Raw genomic sequence first — 20,845 nt, 5'->3', positions numbered from 1 at the left:
TGGGGTTTGGGGCTTTTCCTTTTGTGTGCAGCCTGGCGTCTGCTTTGTGCGGAAGGTCTGGTCCCCCTGCCCACGGGCCCTGCCACCAGCAGGGCAGTCAGGGCGCAGTCACTGGCAGCTTCCATCGGCTGAGGGAGGGAGGGAGGGGGTTGGGAGGGAGGGGGTCTCATCGTTGGGGCTGCAGTCTTTCCACCAAGATGCAGATCACTTAGTGGTTCGGGCTTTCATTAGCCACGGATTAGTGATGGCTGTGGAAATGGTGGGCAAAGCCGCATCCATTTAGGAGAGCTCCACGCAGAGCCACTTGCTCTGGGTGTGTGAAGGGAAGTGGGGGCGGTGGGGGGGGTGGGAGGGGGGGGGGAGGCAGAGGGGAGCAGGGAGACAGCAGTCAGTCTGCCTGAGCGGGGCCAGTGCTTTCACGGAGAATGAGCCCAGCCCTCCACCCCCCACGGTGTCAGACCAGCACACAGCCCTGCTGGCCGGGTTCCAGCCTGCCTTCACCAAATGGACCGCACTTCACACTTCCATAAACATGCTTTCTCCCTCTCATTAACAGAAGACAGTGATGATAATCGTAGCAATCAGCCCCAAATACAAACAGGATGTGGAAGGCGCTGAGTCGCAGCTGGACGAGGATGAGCACGGCTTACATACTAAGTACATCCACCGCATGGTGAGTGGTGACGGCCCGCAGCCCCTTGCCGGTGCTGGAGACGGGCTCTTTCGGGCTCTTTCTTCCGGGAAGGCCTGTCCCTCACTAGAGACCAAGCGAAGGCGTGTGATGCCGGTGAAGAACCCCTGGCAGGAGAGTGGGGGCTGCTACCTTTGAGGCCTTGGGCAGTTCACACACCTCTGAGACTCAGTGCTCTTGTCAGGAACAAGGGCAGAGGAATCCGTGACCTAAGAGTCTGGAAATAGAGCCCTGCTGGTTTGCTTGTTTACCAAGAGTGAAGGCCTAGGAGGGTCGACAGGCGGGCTGTGAGGGGCGGGGCTCCTGTGTGGTGTCATATCCTGTCCCCCCCTTTTCACAGAGGCAGAGCAGCCCGGCGAAAAGGACTGGTGCGGTTGGTTCCAAATCAGCTTCCTCACATGTAGGTTGTGTGACCATGGGCCCACTGCTTACACCTCTTTGTGCTCCGTGTCTCTGTGCTGCACAGCTCATGAACTATGGGGCCCGGTCAAACCAAAACTGGGGGAGACATTTATAGGGAGTTAGACTTACTCAGCATCTGATGGAACGTTCTGGCGGAAAATAACACCCAGCTTTAGAACTGGCTGTTTTATGGGCCAGCAGTCTTCCTGCTTTCAGCAGTTAGAGATACTGTGCAGACAGTCACGCTCGACCAGGATGCCAGACTAGACATGCTTGACCAGGATGTCAGACGCTCCCATAGTCCCTACTGGGTGCTCATCTGTGCTGGGGGTGTGGGCGCTCATATGTGCTGGGGTGTAGGTGTTCTGGGCCTCTCACCCCACCTCAGGCACAGCTTGTCTGCCTTTCTCAGTCAGGCTTGTTTGTTGACCAAAGATTTTGAGATTTAAAAAGGCTTGAAGATCACTGGACTAGAACTTGTAAGCCCCATCTCAGCCCAGGGGGCAGGCACCTGGAACGGGCACTGACGAGGCCAGGAGGATGGGCGGGAAACAGAGGTGGTCCCGATGGAATGGGTGAGCAGCACAAGGCAGGAGGCAGGCAGGCGGCCGGGGCCTTGCAGCTTTACCTCGGGGGACGCTGACTTAAATCAGGTCTGTCCTGCGGATCAGGAGCACAGGAAAAAGGCAGGGGAGGTGGGTGTTCCCCATCTGGGTCTTCAGGGTCTCTGTCTCCTCTTCTGCCAAGTGCCAGCCACTTATTTGAGCTCAGAACCAACCCAAAGTAAACGCCAAGGCAAGGTGGTGCGGTCACAGAGGAAGGCCAAGGAGGCAGGGGACACGTCTGCCTCCTGTTCCACTCTCTCCGGGTCCGACAGCCCACGGGCAGGGCCCAGAGAAGTATCGTTTCTGCCTGAAAGGTCACGGCTGGCCTGGGAGCTGCCACCCCTTGGCTGTCTGCTGCTGCTTGTCTGCGTGGCCTCAACGCACTCAGCGTCCCGACTGCATGTCTAGGAAGCGGCAGTCCCGAGCGGACAGCTGGTGTGTGGGAAGGGCTCCAGGTCCCTCCAGGTCCCGAGGAAACCTGTGGAGCTCTGCTGGAGTGTGACAGTGCCGGGCAGGGACACGGCGCGGCCCGGAGCTGGTCTGACTGTGCCCAGCTATGAGCCAGATTATCTCACACTCAGTGTCTTGGGGCAACCATGTCCTGGGCCCTCCCTCATCAAGGAAGGGGCTGAAGAGGCCAGAGGCAGACGTGCCTTCTGCCCGCCTGGCAGCCTTCCTGGTCCCCTCCAGGCAGCAGCAAACTCCCGGACAGAGGGTGTGAAGAGGTGCCCAGGAGGGGCTGAGTCATAGAGCCAGGACTGCACACAAAGCCAGTATCTGGAAATATGGGCGAAAACACGCACTCCTGCCGGTGGCCCCTCCACAGGCGGAGCAGCCTAGTGAACAAGTTGACAGTGCCCCGTGTCCTGGAAGTAGAAACTGCCTCCAGTGTTAACTTTTACCTAGTAAACTATGCCCTTCCTCTCACGTGTCTGCACTGATGTGGCTGGTGCTTTGAGTGGCACAGCCCTTCGGTCGCTTTAAAACATGCTGGCCTCACACAACAATTTCGAGGGTACAACTAAGGGACAGAGCGTCTACCACCCAGAACCACGGGAAAGCTGGCTGAGTGGAAGATTTACAACTAGGAAAAGAAAGGAACACAAACGCTGGGGAGCTGAGGTAAGGAGGCGCGCGAATCGGGCTGGCAGCGGGCGACTGGGCGCGCGGTTTTTCTTCAATCCGCAGGGAGACAAGCTCCCGATCGCTCTGAAATCCAGTTTCTGGGGACACTCGGGGGACCCAGACACCTACGGGGAGAGGCTGGACTCTCGGCCATCGGATCGAAAAGTGAGAGTGACTTTTTTGCAGTGGTGCGCCCAGCAATCATTGTTTACTGCGCTGGAGCGCAGGGCGCAGGGACTTGAAACAGGAAAGGCAGAGATGGCTGACGGCAGCCATCGCCGTTGGCCACGCCCCAGCCTAGTGACGCCCTGAGGCCCCGCCCCGCCCTGAGGCCCCGCCCCGCACATTCTACAAACCCATCCAGGCTCCACACAGCGGCTTTTGCATATAAATGGCCTGTTCTGTGGCAGCTTAACCAAAATTAACTACAGCTCCAGTCAGACTGCTCCAAAACCGCCCAAGCAAAGGAGGAGAAAACTAGTTCTTGCTGTAGCTCCTGCTGAGGGACACACAGTACACAAGGGTACACCAAGAGTGTCCACCTCAGGTAACTGGGAGGCTGACCCGTTGAACCAATAGGACACCTAGTACACAAAGCTACCCTACCAGCTCAGGGAAGCAGAGAATATGAGAAGGCAAGGAAACAGATCACAAACCAAAGAAATGGAGGAGAACAAGCGACTGGACATAGAGTTCAAAACCACAGTTATAAGGTTTTTCAAGAATTTCATGGAAAAGGCCGATAAATTCAATGAGACCCTCGAGGATATGAAAAAGGACCAACTAGAAATTAAACATACACTGACTGAGATAAAAAATATTATACAGAGACCCAAAAGCAGACTAGAGGATTGCAAGAATCAACTCAAAGATTTGGAATACAAAGAGGCCAAGGACACTTCTCCAGAGAAGCATGAAGAGAAGAGAATTCAGAAAGTTGAAGATAGTGTAAGATGCCTCTGGGACAACTTCAAGCGAACCAACATCAGAATTATGGGGGTACCAGAAGAAGAGAGAGAGCAAGATGCTGAAAACCTATTTGAAGAAATAATGAACGAAAACTTCCCCCACCTGATGAAAGAAATAGACTTACAAGTCCAGGAAGCGCACAGAACCCCAAACAAAAGGAATCCAAAGAGGACCACACCAAGACACATCATAATTAAAATGCCAAGAGCAAAAGACAAAGAGAGAATCTTACAAGCAGCAAGAGAAAAACAGTTTGTTACCTACAAGGGAGCTCCCATACGATTATCAGCTAATTTCTCAACAGAAACCATGCAGGCCAGACGGGAGTGGCAAGAAATATTCAAAGTGATGAATAGCAGGAACCTACAACCAAGACTACTCTACCCAGCAAAGTTATCATTCAGAATTGAAGGGCAGATAAAGAGCTTCACAGATAAGAAAAAGCTAAAGGAGTTCATCACCACCAAACCAGTATTATATGAAATGCTGAAAGGTATTCTTTAAAAAGAGGAAAAAGAAGAAAGATAAAAATTATGAACAACAAATACATATCTATCAACAAGTGAATCTAAAAGTCAAGTGAATTAAAAATCTGAGGAACATAATAAACTGGTGAACTTAATAGAATCAGAGGCATAGAATGGGAGTGGATTGATAATTCTCAGGGGGAAAGGGGTGTCTGTGTGGAGAGTATGGGAAGAGACTGGACAAAAATCATACACCTATGGATAAGGACAGCGGGGGGGGGGAAGGTAGGGGCAGAGGGGGGTGGGAACTGGGTGGTGGGGAAAAAGGAGAAACAATTGTAATCTGAACAATAAAGATTCATTAAAAAAAATAAATAAATAAAAAAAAAAAACATGTTTTTGGTGTCGTCTGACTCAAGGGGAGGAGGTTCTGAGAGAACACCTTGTGGATGATCTGTGTGTTGTGTGACTGGGCGTGTGCGCAAATAAGCGTGAGTGTGGACGGGTGTGAGTTTAGGAGGGCTTTCTTTGGTGAACTCAGTAACAAGCCATCACCACTGGCACGTCCTTCTTGGTTCTGTTTTTATTCCATGCACGACGAAGACTCCTCCGTAATAAAAATCAATTGGAAGATGAAATAGTTGGGATGCGTAATTCCTCTTCTTGTCATCAGAAGCCTGCATCCCTGGTGCTGGTCACAGGATTTGGAAGACTCTGACTCCTCTCAGATTGAAAATTCCGGTTTTGAGGGAGCTCTGGCAGCTAAAGCTCCTGGGGCCACGGCCGTGTCAGAGCAAATTGGAACTGGTGTGGGAAGCCTAAGGCTTGGAAGTCAGACCTCTCCACAACTGGCCCCCCAGCCTGCCTTCCTCTGCCTCCAAGCCCATCCTGTGCTCTAGCTGCAGGGCATTACCTGCTGGTCCCGACCCACTGACTACTGCCACACTCCGGGCATTTGCTCAGGCCCTTTTCTGTGCTGAGAACGTCCTTCCCCTCTCCCCCTGCCTGACCACATTCTTCTTCCAGCATCCAAATGACACCTCCCTTGTAACTGTCCTTGTAACTGATGTAGAATGGATGGGCCCCATCTGGGGCTTCCACAGCAGTTTTTTCACACTGCACTGTGGTTGGTAATTTACCTTTCTGACTGCTCACAAAACTGCTGGCTTTGTGCGGATAGGGTTTGTTTGTATCAGTGGTATTCTGGTAAACTGGTTCACCCTTATCCCCCTTCCCCCAAAACCCTGATTCATAGCATCTTCCCATTTCTGTGGTGTAACTGCTCTCACAATGGCCAATTTCAAGCTACCAATGTGAAGTCACTGACCACAGAGCTGGGAAGAGGCACACATCTGGCTTTTGTGAGCTGACGCCACCCAGTTCAGCAGACCCTAATCTTAATCCTCATCCTTAAAACACAAAGTCCAGCACAGAGCGTGACGTTGAATAGGCCTTCAGTAAGTGATTGGTGAATGAGTAGATGGCATAGATGTGTAATGGGGAGAGCTTCAAATTATAAGGGTGAGGCACTCAAGGAAATCAGAATAAAGGTACTGTGTGGGCTCGCATGACTGTGGATACCGTACATTAACTCCTCATCCTTGTTCCTGAAATTAAACCTTGAATTTGTTCTGTTCCAGATGCAGATCGAGTTCATAAAACAAGGAAGTATGAATTTCAGATTCATCCCTGTGCTCTTCCCAAATGCTAAGAAGGTAAACAACAAACAAAAACAAAAAACCCTCAGAATTCAAGCTTTGCTTTGTTTGCTATCTGGGATTTTAAGTGGAAAACCTAGTCAACTCTATCACTCCTTAGAGATAACAGTGTTAGAAAGATCAGCAAGTTGCCCCACTCAGTTCAGCAGCATGAATAGTGTTATCTGATAGACCATCTCTGTCCTAATTGTTCCAACAGCTATCACACACAGAGGTAGTTTGTGTTTTAACTCATGAGCCAAAAAGAGACTGTTCATCTGATACTTCTTATCTCTTGTTCATAAAAGTCAAGATGTGTACTTTCTTGCTGGCTGTTCCACGGAAGTATTTTGGGGCACGTAGTTCGGCTCTCAAAGCTGTAGAATACAGGAATTAAATCTGCACAGTTATCAAAGTGAGCTTTGCTGTGGTTCATAGGAGGGTTTCTGCACCAGAAGGGCTTGCCAGCAGGTGTGGGGGATGAGGGCAGAAACACACCTGAGGCCATGCCTTGGCAAAGGGAAGGCAGTGAGGCAGTAAAGTCTTGAAAGTGAGACTGCTGCACCCTGAGCTCAGGCCCAGCTGCACCCTGGAGGACTCCTAGATGCCAGGGCTGCATGGAGACTTCCGGATGAGGGAGGGTCCAGTTTGTGTGACTGGGAACCCAGGGTTGCACAGTTCACAGCCTGCACAGTAGCCTGCCTTTCCACCCCTTGCCCAGGCTCTCACTGCTCGCACTGCAAGATCTCCTTACTGGTCTCCCTGTCTCTCCACTTTGGCCCTGTATTAGCCATCCTCTGCTCTGCCGTCAAAGAGGGACATCCAGAATGTAGATCTGATCTCTCTCCAGCTCAGAAATTCATAGTGGTTTCCTACAGACTACAAGATCATCTCCACCTTTCTTAGCACGACATGCGAGGCCCCTTCCACACGCCTGTGCCCACATGCTCAGCCTTCCCTGTCACCATGTGCAGATGATTCTATGCTTTGGTCAAACTGGACTCTTTCAGCATGCCCTCACACGCACATATGCTTTCATTTTCTGTGCTTTTGCACTTTCTGTTCCCTCTACTGGCATGCCCTTCCCTGACTTGTCTGTCTAGTGAACTCTTGCTTATCCTCATGTACCCAGTCTCTCTAGCCTCTCCTGATCTCTCTCCCCTGCGCTGACCATGATTCAGTGGTGTGTGGTTGGGGTAAAGGCACTGGGAGTAATTGTTTAGAATTACTGGAGCAGGGTGATAGAAAAAGCTGACCAACTTTCAGTTGGTTTTATTAATGTTTTTAAAACTTCTTCAAACAATCCCTTTGTTGCCTGTGCTCAGGGCAGATTGCTCCCACCACCTGGCCCCTGGGTATGCCATTTCTTTATACTTTGACTCCCTCTTACGACTAATAACTCTTCAAGGCAGTACCTGTGTCTTTTTCATTTGGGTGTCATCAATACCCAGCATGATGCCTGACACACGCAGGTGCTGCTTCTAAGCTCATCCTGCAGTCCCCAAAGGCCTGCCATCTCCTCAGAGAAAAAAAAAACCTGCAAGGCTCTCTGAGACCCGGCCCCTCACCTACTCTCACTCGCTCTTCTCCGGCCACACTGAGTTGCTCCTTGAACCAGCCAGGCGCCCTCCTCTATCCGCCTGGACTCAGGTCTCTATAAAGCTTGCTCCCTCCGCTCTTTTCTAAACCCCCGGTTTAAAACTGCAAACCATTCTTCCTGGCCCCAGCACTGCCTATCCCCTTTCTCTGTTTTATTTTTCTCTACAGCATGTTCCCCAGCGAACACACTAAGGCAGGGGTCCTCAAACTTTTTAAACAGGGGGCCAGTTTACTGTCCCCCAGACCGTTGGAGGGCCGGACTATAGTTTACTATGAACAAATTCCATGCACACTGCACATATCTTATGTTGAAGTAAAAAAAACAAAATGGCAAAAACACCCGCATGTGGCCCGCGAGCGTAGTTTGAGGACTCCTGCACTAGATGTTTTTACTTTTTCAATATCTGTCTTTCCCCAGCAGAATGCCCACTCCATGAGGGTAGTCTGAAACTGCACCCCACTATCCCCGGCTCACAGTTTCTGCCTTTGCCTGCTAATGGAGGTCTGCTGGGATCCTTCGACTGCAGGCCAGACCTGTGGCTGGAGTGAAAGGATAATGAATTAGATTAAGTCTTGGCATACTTCTTCCAAAATCACAGGGGAATTCGCATCACTCTGCATGACCTCGGTCCTACCCCTTTTATGTGAGGGTGGTGAAAAGCACATTGAAATGCAAAGGGCAGGTAGCCTGGAGACTGACAGAAAATGCTGTGCACATGTGGTTTCCATAATGAGATATACAGCTTGCACCCGAAGCCAAGAGCATGTCACATGCTAACCCCTTCCAAAAGCAAAACACTGCAGCTCCCAGGATGGTTTGGTGGGAAATGCCCCAGAAGGGAAAGCCGTAGATGTTTGGGAACCGAGCCGGGGATCTGGAATCCAGGTTTTTCTCTAATGGCCTTTGCTCCTGTCATTCTCTCTCCATAGGAGCATGTGCCCACCTGGCTACAGAACACTCACGTCTACAGCTGGCCCAAGAATAAAAAAAACATCCTGCTGCGGCTGCTCAGAGAGGAAGAGTACGTGGCTCCCCCCCGGGGGCCTCTGCCCACGCTTCAGGTGGTACCCTTGTGACACCGCAGCCCCAGCTCACTGGGGCCAGGCCACATCTGGACGCTGTTCTGGCAGGCACTCTTCTAGCTGAGGCTGGCTGGCAGCACTCACAGCTGTTTGTTTTCAGTCCCTCCCCAGGGGCCCTCCTACCCCAGAAAACCTGTTCTGCAGCCTATTCTTCCTCCTGAGACCTCCACAGACCCTGTCTTTGGAATGGAGGCGTGGCTGCTCTGCATTCCCTGCTTCTTATCCCCACTGCCTGTTCCTCCGAACAGTCTGACTCGTCCATTCTGGGCCTCTCACTGCTTAGCAAGGAGATCATATAAGTGACCACATGTAAATGAGCACAAACACCCTCCCATTGCTTATGGCTACTTTTATGTGTTAGCCAGATGCTTGTGTGGCCTCGGACCAAAAGGATTCATGTACAAATAATAAAACGTTTACTCTTTTGTAACATTGCGTTTCCCTTATCTCAAAGAAGATACATATATTAACTTATAATAATATGGGCAGCTGCTTCCAGGAACATCAATGAAGCTTCTTAGATATAATATTAGACAGATGTAACAGACTACTTTATATTAAAAGATTCAAGCCAGATAAACAATGCCTTTAACATAATCGTGAAAACTTGATTCTTGCCGTAGAACTTTTAAACAAAACAACTTTATACTACACATGACCATGATTCTAAATAGAATCATAGTTCTTAGGGCCTTACTATATATGTAAAAATATTTGTGTGTTATATGAAGTGACAGGGGGTGTACAGTGCAGGCTAGAATTGGGGTTTGGGAGACGTGTTCCAATCTCAGTGCTATCATGAACTAGCTGTGTGACCTTAAGCAAGTCCTTTCACTTTTCTGAAACTCCGGGGAATCCTTTATAAAATGACATGGACAAAAAAGTATCTCTAATGACCCTAAAAGGTTTAAAGTCTAGGACCTAAGTTCTAAATACTCTGTTCAGGAATAACTAAGTTTTCATTTAGATAATTATATCTCCCAGGGGATGAAATTACATGTTCTTAACAGAGACATTTTCTTATTTTTCTTCAACAATACCCTCACATTCATAATTTTAGGGAAAATATATATATATTGTTCCTTTTGTCTACAAAAAAAGAATAAAATATATGTTCTATATAGAACAAGGTGGAATGACTTCAATAATGGCCCAAGATGAATAATCCAATATGAAGACTTTTCAGCTATTTCTCCCCTTATCTGTCTGCCTAACCTCTTAAACTATGAGATAGCAAAAACAATACTTATCAACTATAAATAAGGAACTTTGCTAATGAAATGCAAAAAACACTAGTTTTATTTACATTATAACCTTGATGTTTACTGAGTAAGATGAATGTCTTTATGTTTGTGGGGATTCTTTAAAGGACAAGAAAAGCTAGTATACTTTAAATACTCATTTGTAAGACTCAATGACAAATACCTTTAGCTTCAAAGCATTTGAGACCTGGTAGAACTGACTTACTTGGTTTGGGGTGTTTTTGTTTCATTTTGTTTTAAATATGTTTTTTATTGATTTTAGGGAGAAGGAGAGAGAGAGAAACATCAGTGTGAGAGAAACATCGATAGGTTGCCTCTGGAATCCAGCCAACTGCTTTTTGGTGCACGTGACGATGCTCAACCAACTGAGCCATACCGGCCAGGTGACTTACTTGTTTGATTAACTCCAAATATGTAAAACACCCCAACCATAATCGTCAAGTCTTCTTTCTTTTTGTTATCTTTTTTGCCCAGGCGGGGTAGCATCCTTAAGGATTATATATGGTTATAAATACTAGTAGAATGGCATCAGCAATTAGTACTCTGAAATGTTTCTAGTTAGCCAAGGTTTAATAATGTGATGTTATTAGTCCTTCCTCCCTTCAGAGACCAGTCCTGAGTGCTCAGCCACTATTCCTACCCCAGGTGAATGATGAGGGAAGGTCCCTGGTGTTCCACAAATAGTCATTAAACTGTTGCAGCTGGTTGCACTGGTAGCAAAAAAAGAAAAAAAAACAAAGAGCATGCGCGTGCGTGTGCGCGCGCACACACACAACACCTGGCCAAGTGATGAAAGTTTGACCCCTGATGTTTCTATGCAGTCTGATGACCACAAACATCAAAGGAATTTTAACAATGATTTTCGAGCACTGGCACTAAGGTTAACACTTGATTTGTTTAGACATTATCCTGGTCCTTTTGCATTCATCTGTAGACATTTGGGGGGTGGAGGGGGGTTATGGCTGACTGTAAAAATAATCCCTTAGCCGCAGCTTTATTCAGACCTACACTGACTTTAGGGATGAGGTGTGCAGAATGCAAGGTTAGGTTCTTGTCTAATATTTATTGACTAACAAAATTTAAAACATAATTTTTAATTTCAGTGACTGGTTTCAAAATGTCTGCCTGTTTAATTAAACTTCTGTATTGTTCAAAGACATCTCGGTTCACGGCTACAAAATCAGACTAGCTATTTCTCAGCTCAGTGCTCAGAAGAAATTACTATAGTTGCTAAACATTTTCTTTTTTCCTATTAAACGAATCTCTGTTTTGAACATTTCAGACATTGTTTCATGATGCCTTGCCAAGCATTCTTCTTAACCTAAGCTATTCCATCAGCCACCTCATCCACTTTGCCAAACACCCCATTGTCACCATCACCTTTGCCAATGGATTACCAAGTCCTATATGATCATTGGGAAATGATCCAGAAAGAGTCTCTCAACACACAGGATCTTTCTGTTTCTTCTTAATGAACCAAGAAGAATCAGTGAGACCATCCTCCTAGGGGCAACTGAAAAGACAAGAAAGGTTAGAGTGTGGGAAAATTTCACAAAATAGAAATGCTGCTCATCCTGAAGAATTATGCACTATATCTCAAGATAACTGGCTCTCCATGAACCCACTGGCCAAATAAACAAAAACCCAGGCAGGAAGAAAGAAGACGCCGAAGTCACAGAGCTCTGAAAGGCCAGAGCAGCGTAGGAACTACAAACACTTGTCACACATAGGTGGACAGAGGAGGAATCCACCAAACACCATAAACAGCCAAGGTAATGGGGCAGCTCAGCAAGAAAATAAAAAATCTCCAGAAAATAAACTTTTAAAGACACGGAAATGTGTGATTTGAATGACAGAATTCAAAATAGCAGTTCTGAAAAACAAAACAAAACTCTTGAGTTACAATACAAGAAAAACAGAGGCAGTTTGATGAACTCAGAAATAAAAACCAGTGAACAAAACGAGTACTTACTCAAGAGATTGAAACTCGAAAAATGAACCAAATAGACATTCTGGAGATGAAGAACTCAATAAAAGAGATAAAGAATGAACTTTTGAGAAGAAAAAAAAGAAAGAAAGCACCAAAATCAGTTTAATTCTCATATCATTTATTTCTGTCATAAAACTTTCAGACTTTAGAAAACCTGCACCTCTGCCATTTTGTTTTCTGTGTGAGAAAATTGGGGCCCTCAGAAACCGTGGCTTGTCTAAGTCAATAGAACCTAGATATCCTGGTTTCCAGGCTGCAGACATTTACTTGGTGGACGTAGAAAGCTTTCTGGTGTTTGACGGCAGATTTGTTGAACAGCAGACCCAGGACCTCCCGGAGGTAAACTGCGCCTCAAGAACAGAGGAGGCCTGAGGGAAGATGCACCTCTGTCCTCTGGTGGCTGGAGGATTCAACGATCGTGTTGCAACGTGTTCTGTGGGGAATGCTTTGGGGAATTAATTATTGCTCCGATTATATGGTGTGTGACTTTTCTTGAGGTAGCTTGGCATATTTATTTTATACTGGTATTATACGAAACCAAGGCACAATTTAAAAGACCTTGACACCTTCCTGAAGCTTACAGACAAAACCCCCTATCAGTCAGGCCCATTCCTTTTAGTTTTATCTGGCCAATCTCCAAAACAAAAACATTGAAAAAGGTTTTTACTTTGAAATCTGTTCTATTCATCTTGTTGGAATAGTACAGAGCTGTTTGGAACATCTGCACTACCTTCAGGTGAAGAAATGAGAAATGTAGGGTCATGCGACCTCTCCATTGGGTGGGGGAGCGGCAGGAGGCCCATCCGCAGCACAAAGGAGCCTCGTTCAGTCAATGCAGCTGGCATTCAGGGTGGCCTTGTGCCCGGGCAGGATAGCATGTTCCTAACTTCATACTTTTCTGTTCCATTTCTATTGGAAAAAGCTTTCAGATAGAAACACATGTCCCTTGGTGGGAGGCTTCCACAGACCCTGGGCAGCCACCTGCTGCCAGCTCACCCACGTGTCCACAGCCCCTCCATCTGTGATTGTGCACTTGCTCCCAAATTCTTAGTCTCCAGCCACGCAGGCTGTAAGAGGAACACACAGTGTAGTGTGTTCTCTATTTAACTTTTAAGGAGTGTATGCGTATGGGTCTAGGGCACAACTCCCCCCCCCCCCCACCCCCGCCCCATGTTTAAGGAAGTGATATTTGAGCCTTTGCTAAACAATGGAAGTCTTGGAGCGAAGTGTACCTGGGCAAATGTGACCGTGTTCTGAGCCTGCCTGCTGTTTTCTAGACACGTGCGAATGGAAGGAATAACTGCAGCCCCCAGATCTCCCAGGTCTTGCAAACTAAAACCTTAAGGACACACATTTCTTGTCCCTTGCCTGACCTCTCTTTGCTCCCTTCACCAGGAAGGCTCTGATGGCAGCTGGGGAGACGGAGGAGAGGGACGGAGGGAGGGAGGGAGAGGGAGAGAGAACTCATGCCTGATGGATCCCATTAGGCTTAGTGTGCAAAGCAAGTTGAGATGAAGTAGCTGCTCTGGTATGCATCCAAAACTGCTGTTCTATTTTTAGTTTCTCCCACGTGCTTCTTAGCCCCACATTGTCCGCCTGGGCACCTGGATCGGCAGCAAAACGTGGAACTGAGCCACTCATTTGTAAGTCTGGAAGGAAGGAGGCCATTGATGCAGGGCTTGTTTATCGCTGACAGGGAAGGGGGACCTGGAATGTTAATGAGGACGGCTCTGTGAAGCATGCCTTCGCGGTTAGCGTGGAGTTCAAAGGAGGAGGCAGCCTCAGTGCTGCACCGAACAAATGGGAACCGTTGATAGAGGGAAGGAGAAATCAATTATGCTGTCGCAGGCTTCCATGTCATTGTGCTGGAGTTGTTAGAAAAGGTAGGACAAGGACCAGATCTCAAAAGGAAACAAAGCCACATGGCCTTGAAGTATAACGAGTTTGCCATGGCAACTGATGGAAATGAGCCTCCCGGGCACTGAGCAGGTGTGTTATCTTACAGAATAAACACACTTCTCTCACTCCCTGGTTTTTATAATAAAACCTGTGTTTGGATTACTTTCCCCTCCTCTTTGTTACCCAGAGAAGTTGGCTGTTGCTCAATCAGCCCAAGGCTCTAGCGAGGCAAATGTAATCAGTGTTATCAAAGGGCTGCTTTCGAAAAGCTGGCATTGGGCTTGGCTGCCAGCCTTGTCACTGAGCAGCAGCTGGGCCGCAGGTACCTGTCCGGCCTTTGCACCTTCTGGGCGATGTCCTCCACAGAAAGCCTCTGGTTCACTCATTCATCCAGGCGTAAGGGTGAGGCCAGGCTCCCTCGGGCGGTGGTGAAAGCTGCATTCTTCCAAGGGGAAGAGAATCAGTCGTGTTTAAGTGAGACTGGGACCTGCCCAATTTCCAGCAGCCACGTTATCTGAGATATGGGCCAAGGGTTCCTTGAGTTCAGGAATTAATTGGTTCTATCTTCCAATCTGTTGTCAACTTCAAAGTTCTTGTGCAGCCAGGGCCAGCCAGCTCAACGCAGAACTGGCAAGCAGTTCAGCAAACCTCTCTCCTGCTTCTGTCTGTGCTTCTTTCCTCCAACAAGATGCCCAGCACCACCCTCCTGCCCCTCTCATGGAGCCCTCGCCCCCAAGATGATGCCCAGCATGCCTCTTCACACATCACCATACCTTTTATCTTAACAGGGGGAAAAATGGCTGCTGAAGAACTAACTGAAGCTCCGGTGTCACAGGTGGACTAACCCAACTGGGAAAAACAGTACCACAAAGTTCAAGCATGAAACCATGCTGTGAGTCCACCTTAAAGTGGGGGCCTTCCAAAGTGGTGGGCAGGGCCTTCAGGCTTTTTAAATTCAGGTCTTTGGATACCAGACACATGAAGCAGAAGTCCCTGACACTCCAGTGTGAGCACAGAAGTTCTGGTCCCATCACGCTCCCACTTGTAATGAAACTGCCATTCAAAAGCTACTCTCAGAAAGGTTACACAGTGAGAGTTAAGCAGCACCTACAGATCAGCAACCAATCTCCAATTACTTACAAAATGCCTACTATGTGCCAGATATTATGGTTTGCACAGAGGAGTGATACACGCTGTTGCCCTCTATTACTTAAACTCTAGCTGCGGAGCTAGGACACAACCTGTGAAAAGATCCAAGCCAAGGCAGCATCCGTCAGTACTAAGCAAACGGGCCAGCTGGCCCCTTTTCCCTGACCCTCAGGGTGACTCAAGACCAAGCTCACAATGATGAAGTTTCAAGGTCAGATCTTCAAAGAGGCAGCTGACTGGAGGTTTTTACCAATAAACAGAAGACCTGCTCACTCCTTTCCCCCACATACACGTTGAGATTATAAATCACCATGTAAATGAGACCTGAGATTAGGAGACAATGTACGAAATGGGAAAGTATGAAAGAGCCCACAGAGTATGCATATTAAACTAGTAAATGACAATGCAGCCTACAGAGCATACCTCAGCAGCCTAGCCCCATTAGGGCCAGACCACATAGCGCGAAGTGGGAAGGTGAGGACATGCTTGTTACACCACAACCTCCACATCTGGAGAAGCAGAAACCTGGCTGGTGCCGGGATCTGCTGGGAGAGAGCAAATGGGTTTCTGCACTCTGCTAAGTAGGGTGTGGAGAATGTTTGAAGTTGAGCCTGTCAGCTAAATATACAACTAACTGAGTGAGAAAGCAGAAAATGATAATTTGCTGGAATGAATGGGCAAAGAAACACTCTCCATGAATGAATATTGGCATTGTCCAATTTCCCCAAACAAAACCTGTGGCAGAAAACACTGACCAAGCTGAGTCAGATGCACCGACCTGCATCTGAATCCCAGTGCACTTACTTACAAGTTGTGTGACCTGAGGCTCGCTCTTTTACCTCCCACAGTCGCAGCCACGAAACCGAGGGCAGAGCCACCTGCCAGGCAGGTTGTCAGGGTAAGGTAAGATGTATGACAAAAGCCAGGATAGTGCCGGGCATGCAATAAATGTTCCTCTCTTGCTGTTTCCTTCTTGCTTTCTTCCTCATATTAATGATTATTTATGAGGACTTTGAATATTTTCTTACTCCCAAAAAGGCAAGTAGCAAGTCCTAACAAGAAAAAGTCTTTCATTTTAAAAACGAACCCTTAGGAGAGGTCAGCACATAAGCTTTTAAGCTTAAAACTTCCACCTCATTTTTCAGGAGAACTGACCTGGGAGAGGCCATGGCCGACACACAGAACAATGCCGGCATCTGGAGACAGCCTTCTTTCCTCCACCTTGTGAGGGAGAGGGACCCCCAGCAGCACTGGCTGGAATGATCAAAGGTAGAATATACCAAACCTGGTAATGATGTTTGACTTTAAAGGAAACTGACTTTCGTGGTTCACAATGGAGCCTCAAAAATAGGATAATGGATTGAAAGCATTTTGAAGAGTAATTTGAAAAGCAGTATTGTGTTCATATTATACCTGTTATTTAAAAGGAAATTTTGACTTCAGGCTGGGAAAACTGATTTGCTCTGCTCTGGCTCTGCTTTTCCAAAAAATCAGGCATCACTATCACCTGCAACACAGCCTACCTGGAACTACCCAGCCACAGAGGAAAAAGGGGGAGAAGTCTGGTTAAGCAAACATTTAAATTGAAAGACAAATATAACATTATCTCACTTATTTGTGGAATCTAATGAACAGAATGACCAACAAAATAAGACCCGAAACATGGAGGCATGGAACAGACTGACATACCTCAATGTAGGGTTGGGGGGTTGAGAAGAGATAAACCAAAGAACTTATATACTTACTAGAGGCCCGGTGCACAAAATTTGTACACTGGGGGTGGAGGGTCCCTCAGCCTGGTCTGTGCCCTCTCACAGTCTGGGACCCCTCAGGGATGTCCGTCTGCTGGCTTGTGGCTGGATGGCCTTCTGCTGCTGCGCAGCCTGCTGCTTGAGCTTCAGTAGCTGCTACACATGCACAGGCTGGGCCACCATGGTCTGTCCTGCGAACACCATCGAGTGGGTAAGTCAGGCGCGGAGGCAGGCTCACCCTGAGTTCCCTGCACTTCCCTGAGTCACTGAGTTGTTCATACTGACTGCCTTCTACAGAGAATGGCACTGGGATTGGGCCTAAGCCAGCAGTCGGACATCCCTCTGGCAGTCCGTGACCCCTCAGGGGATGTAGCAGTGCGCCAAGCAGCAGGCGGCCAGGGAGGAGCCCGAATTGGGGCCAGGCGCCACACCGCTCGCACTCATCCCGGCCCCTTGGAAGTGCTGCCACAGAGTTGGGAGAGGCTCCCACCGTGGCAACTGTGCTCACTAGCCACGAGCCCGGCTTCTGGCTGAGCAGCACCACCACGGTGGGAGTGCACTGACCACCAGGGGCAGCTCCTACATTGAGCTTTTCCCCCTTGGTGGTCAATGCGCATCATAGCGACTGGTCATTCTGGTCATTCCACCATAACAGTCACTTAAGCTTTTATTATACAGACTAGAGGCCCGGTGCATGAAATTCATCCATGGGGTGGGGGGTGTCCCACAGCCTAGCCTGCACCCTCTCCAATCTGGGACTCCTTGAGGGATGTCTGACTGCCCTCTCACAATCCAGGACTGCTGACTCCCAACTGCTCACCTGCCTGCCTGCCCCTAACCACTCCCTTGCCAGCCTGATCGACGCCTAATTGCTCCCCTGCCGGCCCGATTGTCCCCAACTGTCCTCCCCTGCAGGTCTGGTCACTCCCAACTGCCCTCCCCTTTAGGCTTGGTTGCCCCCAACTGCCTTCCCCTGTAGGCCTGGGTCCCCCCCAACTGCCCTCCCCTGTTGGCCTGGTCGCCCACAACTGCCCTCCCCTGCAGGCCATCTTGTGGTGGCCATCTTTGACCACATGGGGGTGGCCATCTTGTGTTGGAGTAACAGTCAATTTGCATATTACCTCTTTATTATATAGGATATGCATAGCTCATGGACACAGGCAATAGGGTAGTGAAGACGCGGGGGAGGGGGAGGGGCTAAAAGGAGGGTAAATGGAAAACATCTGTAATACTATCAACAAATAAAAAGTATATTAAAATAAAATAAAATAAATTGAAAGAGAGTTACCATACCAATTGAAATTAGGGGGGAAAAAGAGAAAGTTGTCATTTAAAAAGTAAACCATTTGTTGCAGAGCAGTGTTGTAAAAATATGCTGATTATTCAAAAACCTACTGAACAACACAAACTATTAATAGTGATACTATCTCTTAGAAGTGATATTATTGATGATTTTCATTTAAACACTTTTTGCTTCTCTATAATTTATTAAGTTTCTATAATTAATTATTCCATTCATTTAACAAATATTACTGAGCATCTGCTGTGACTTTTTTTATAAGAAAAAATTTATAAAGAAAAAATGTATAGTGTAAGTCCAAAGGTGTAAATTATATTCAAAAATCAGGAAGAAAGAATATGTATTTTTTAGAAAAAGACTGGGCAGCAAAATGTTACCAGCAGTTATGTTTCAGTGTTGAGTTAGTGGAAATTTTATCTTCCCCTAATACTTTCTATGCTTTCCCAGTTTTCAACAATATGTATTACTAATTTATTCTATGCATGGCTGAATCCAGTGCTTAAAGAGTACCTAACACATACTAGGAGTTTAAGAAGATTTGTTGAATGCATGAATGCTTCTGAGTGCAAATGACCCCAAAATACAGGGTTTAAAAGCAGCACTGACCTTTATTTATTCATTATCTTATGGTAGTTGGCAATTTTTCATTCACCTCTGCTCCACTATGCTGGAGAGGACTTAAGGGAAGGCCCAGGTGTGGTAGGGAGTTCTAATTGCCATTTCCTAGGTGTTGGTGATGGGGAGAGTGATGTTACAAAACGACAGGGTGAGCAGACAGAGGGGATATAATGTTGTTTTATTGTATTTGCTAAAATTTCTATTCAACCAATCTCCAGGTGATAGACTTAGTTGGGTCTCTTGGGAGTGACATTCAAGGTTCACAAATAAATGGAGGGGTGGGATGAGATTGGGATGACTCAGTCATAGCTCCTATTTTGATTGTAATTATGAAGCTAATTTCTCTGGCGATATAAATTTACTTGGATCACAAACTCTGAGGGACCAGACATGAGGCCAGTGTGGGGACAAAAGTCCCTAAGCTGGTACATGAATCAAGCTGACTCCCCAGCACCCACATCTCCCCTTGGCTGATCAACTCTGTACTCATTTATGGGGAGGTTATTACTATGATGTTATTGCCAAATTTGAAAATTCTCAAACATCACAGGAAGTAGTCCTTAGACATATCCAGGGATTACTAAAAGAAACAAACATTGGAAGTCACCCTTGAATCCTCTTTCTCTTCCATCTATACATTGGCAAACTATATCCAGAATCTGACCACTGCCCCCTCTCTTACCTCACTTGGATTATTGAAAGAGCCTCTTAAGTACTCCCTTCTTCAACCCTTGATCCTCTGGTTTATTTCCCACACAGCACTCGGAAGGATCCTTTGAAAATCTAACTCAGAGCATGTTTCTACCCAAAACCTACAATGGCCATAGCCCTTAATTTAAGGTGCTATTTTGTGTCCCACAACTCTGTTATCTCTCTGACCTAATTTTCTATATCTTTCCCCTTGCTCACTCCACTTCCTTGCTGTTCCTCAAACATGCCAGGCACACTTTGCCCTTGCTCCATCCTCTTCAGGAAGCTGCCCTGCCCCCATCCAATGGCCTTCTCTTTCACCCCTGAAATCTCTTCTCAAATGTCACCTTACTAGAGAGACCACTCCTGTTCATCAATGTCAAGTAGAAACCACATACCCAGACATCATCTCCTGTACCTGGCTTTTTTCCTCATGGCAATTGTCATCATCTGTGACAGCTCTATCCACTAAATGTGTCCAGTTTCCCCAAACACATGAGTGCACTTCCTCACTTTCTGAAGTTGGGAGCAGCCATGCGACTTGCTTTGTCCTGTGAGTAGAAGAGTCCTGTGTCACTTTCAGGTGTAAGCTTTAAGAGCCAGTGTGCAGTTCACCACTCTGTCCTCTCCCTCTGCCACGGAGATGAGCCATACTCCGGAGGATCTGCATGAAGGGGGAAGCCGCCCAGAGCACAGCCCCCACTGACCTGCAATGAGCGGGTAGTGTAAGTGAGAAACAAACTTTGTTGTCTTAAGCCACTGAGATATTGGGTTGTTTATTGCTACAAATAACCTAGCCTATCCTGACTGGCATATTACACACCTATTTGTTTACTGTCTCCCCTGTTCCCATGTAGAATGTAATTCTATGATGGTAGGACTCTGTTCACTGTTAATCTCCAGTGCCTAAAACAATGCCTGGCACATGGTAAGTATTCAATAAATATTCGTTGGCTGACTGAATGATAAGTTGATCACACCAACTGAAATAGACTTAACAATGGCAGGTGAATCTAATCCTGGACTCGCCTACAAAAACATTCATTCTACCTGATCTGAATGTGAACCAAATAGTTCCTGATTCAAGATCAGAAGCGTGGCCGCTTATCTCACCAGACATAGTCTGAAAGCACAAATCGCCTATGGGCACAGAGCATAGCCAGTCATGAAAGCACATAAAGCAGCTAAAGTTACAGCACAGAGAGAGCTGGCACACTGCTGAGGGGACTCAGTGACAACCATAAATAAAAGCATGAGCAGTGTTTGTGTGGATGCTGAATGCTGATGTGGTTTCCTCTCCCTGAGTGGACATTAGCATTTGTAATGAACTGAGCTTCAGAGGCCTGGGATTTTATCTGTCGTTATCATAAATTGGTGGATGAGCCCTTCTCAGGACTTCTGCAAAAGCTGTGTGTGCTTTTGTAAGCTGCTTTCTTTTCGTGTGCTTCCTCCTGGTAGTCTGAATTTGGAGGGGAATAATGCATTTCCTGTATCGTGTGGCACCATACAAGGAAACTCATTGTACCCCTTCAGAGGAAGGGTACATCT

At 47.2% G+C, this 20,845-nt stretch overlaps 1 protein-coding gene and 1 long non-coding RNA gene across 4 annotated transcripts in view; one reads left to right on the top strand and one right to left on the bottom strand.

Moving 5' to 3' along the window:
- Positions 1 to 9,068, top strand: part of TRAF3IP2 (TRAF3 interacting protein 2) — a 41,311-nt gene extending 32,243 nt beyond the window's left edge. For 2 of the 3 annotated variants that reach the window (XM_008159196.3, XM_028140250.2), the window contains 3 exons: positions 557 to 673; positions 5,900 to 5,974; positions 8,486 to 9,068. In XM_008159196.3, the coding sequence (XP_008157418.2) occupies positions 557 to 673; positions 5,900 to 5,974; positions 8,486 to 8,632 (339 nt within the window). In that variant the 3' untranslated portion in view covers positions 8,633 to 9,068. Of the gene's footprint in view, positions 1 to 556; positions 674 to 5,899; positions 5,975 to 8,485 lie in introns of those variants that run through there. The other variant, XM_054721758.1, reaches the window with a different exon arrangement.
- Positions 9,069 to 10,893: 1,825 nt separating this feature from the next.
- The window catches only part of LOC129150441 (uncharacterized), a 64,768-nt gene continuing 54,816 nt past the window's right edge, over positions 10,894 to 20,845 (bottom strand). The window contains exons 2-3 of the long non-coding RNA XR_008557190.1: positions 16,684 to 16,880; positions 10,894 to 11,413 (exon numbers count right to left, since the gene is read on the bottom strand). This is a non-coding gene — a long non-coding RNA (uncharacterized LOC129150441). The remainder of the gene's footprint in view (positions 11,414 to 16,683; positions 16,881 to 20,845) is intronic.

This window comes from Eptesicus fuscus, chromosome 10 (assembly GCF_027574615.1).
Source record: "Eptesicus fuscus isolate TK198812 chromosome 10, DD_ASM_mEF_20220401, whole genome shotgun sequence".
Taxonomy (NCBI): domain Eukaryota; kingdom Metazoa; phylum Chordata; class Mammalia; order Chiroptera; family Vespertilionidae; genus Eptesicus; species Eptesicus fuscus.
This window is presented reverse-complemented; position numbering and strand designations above follow the sequence as displayed.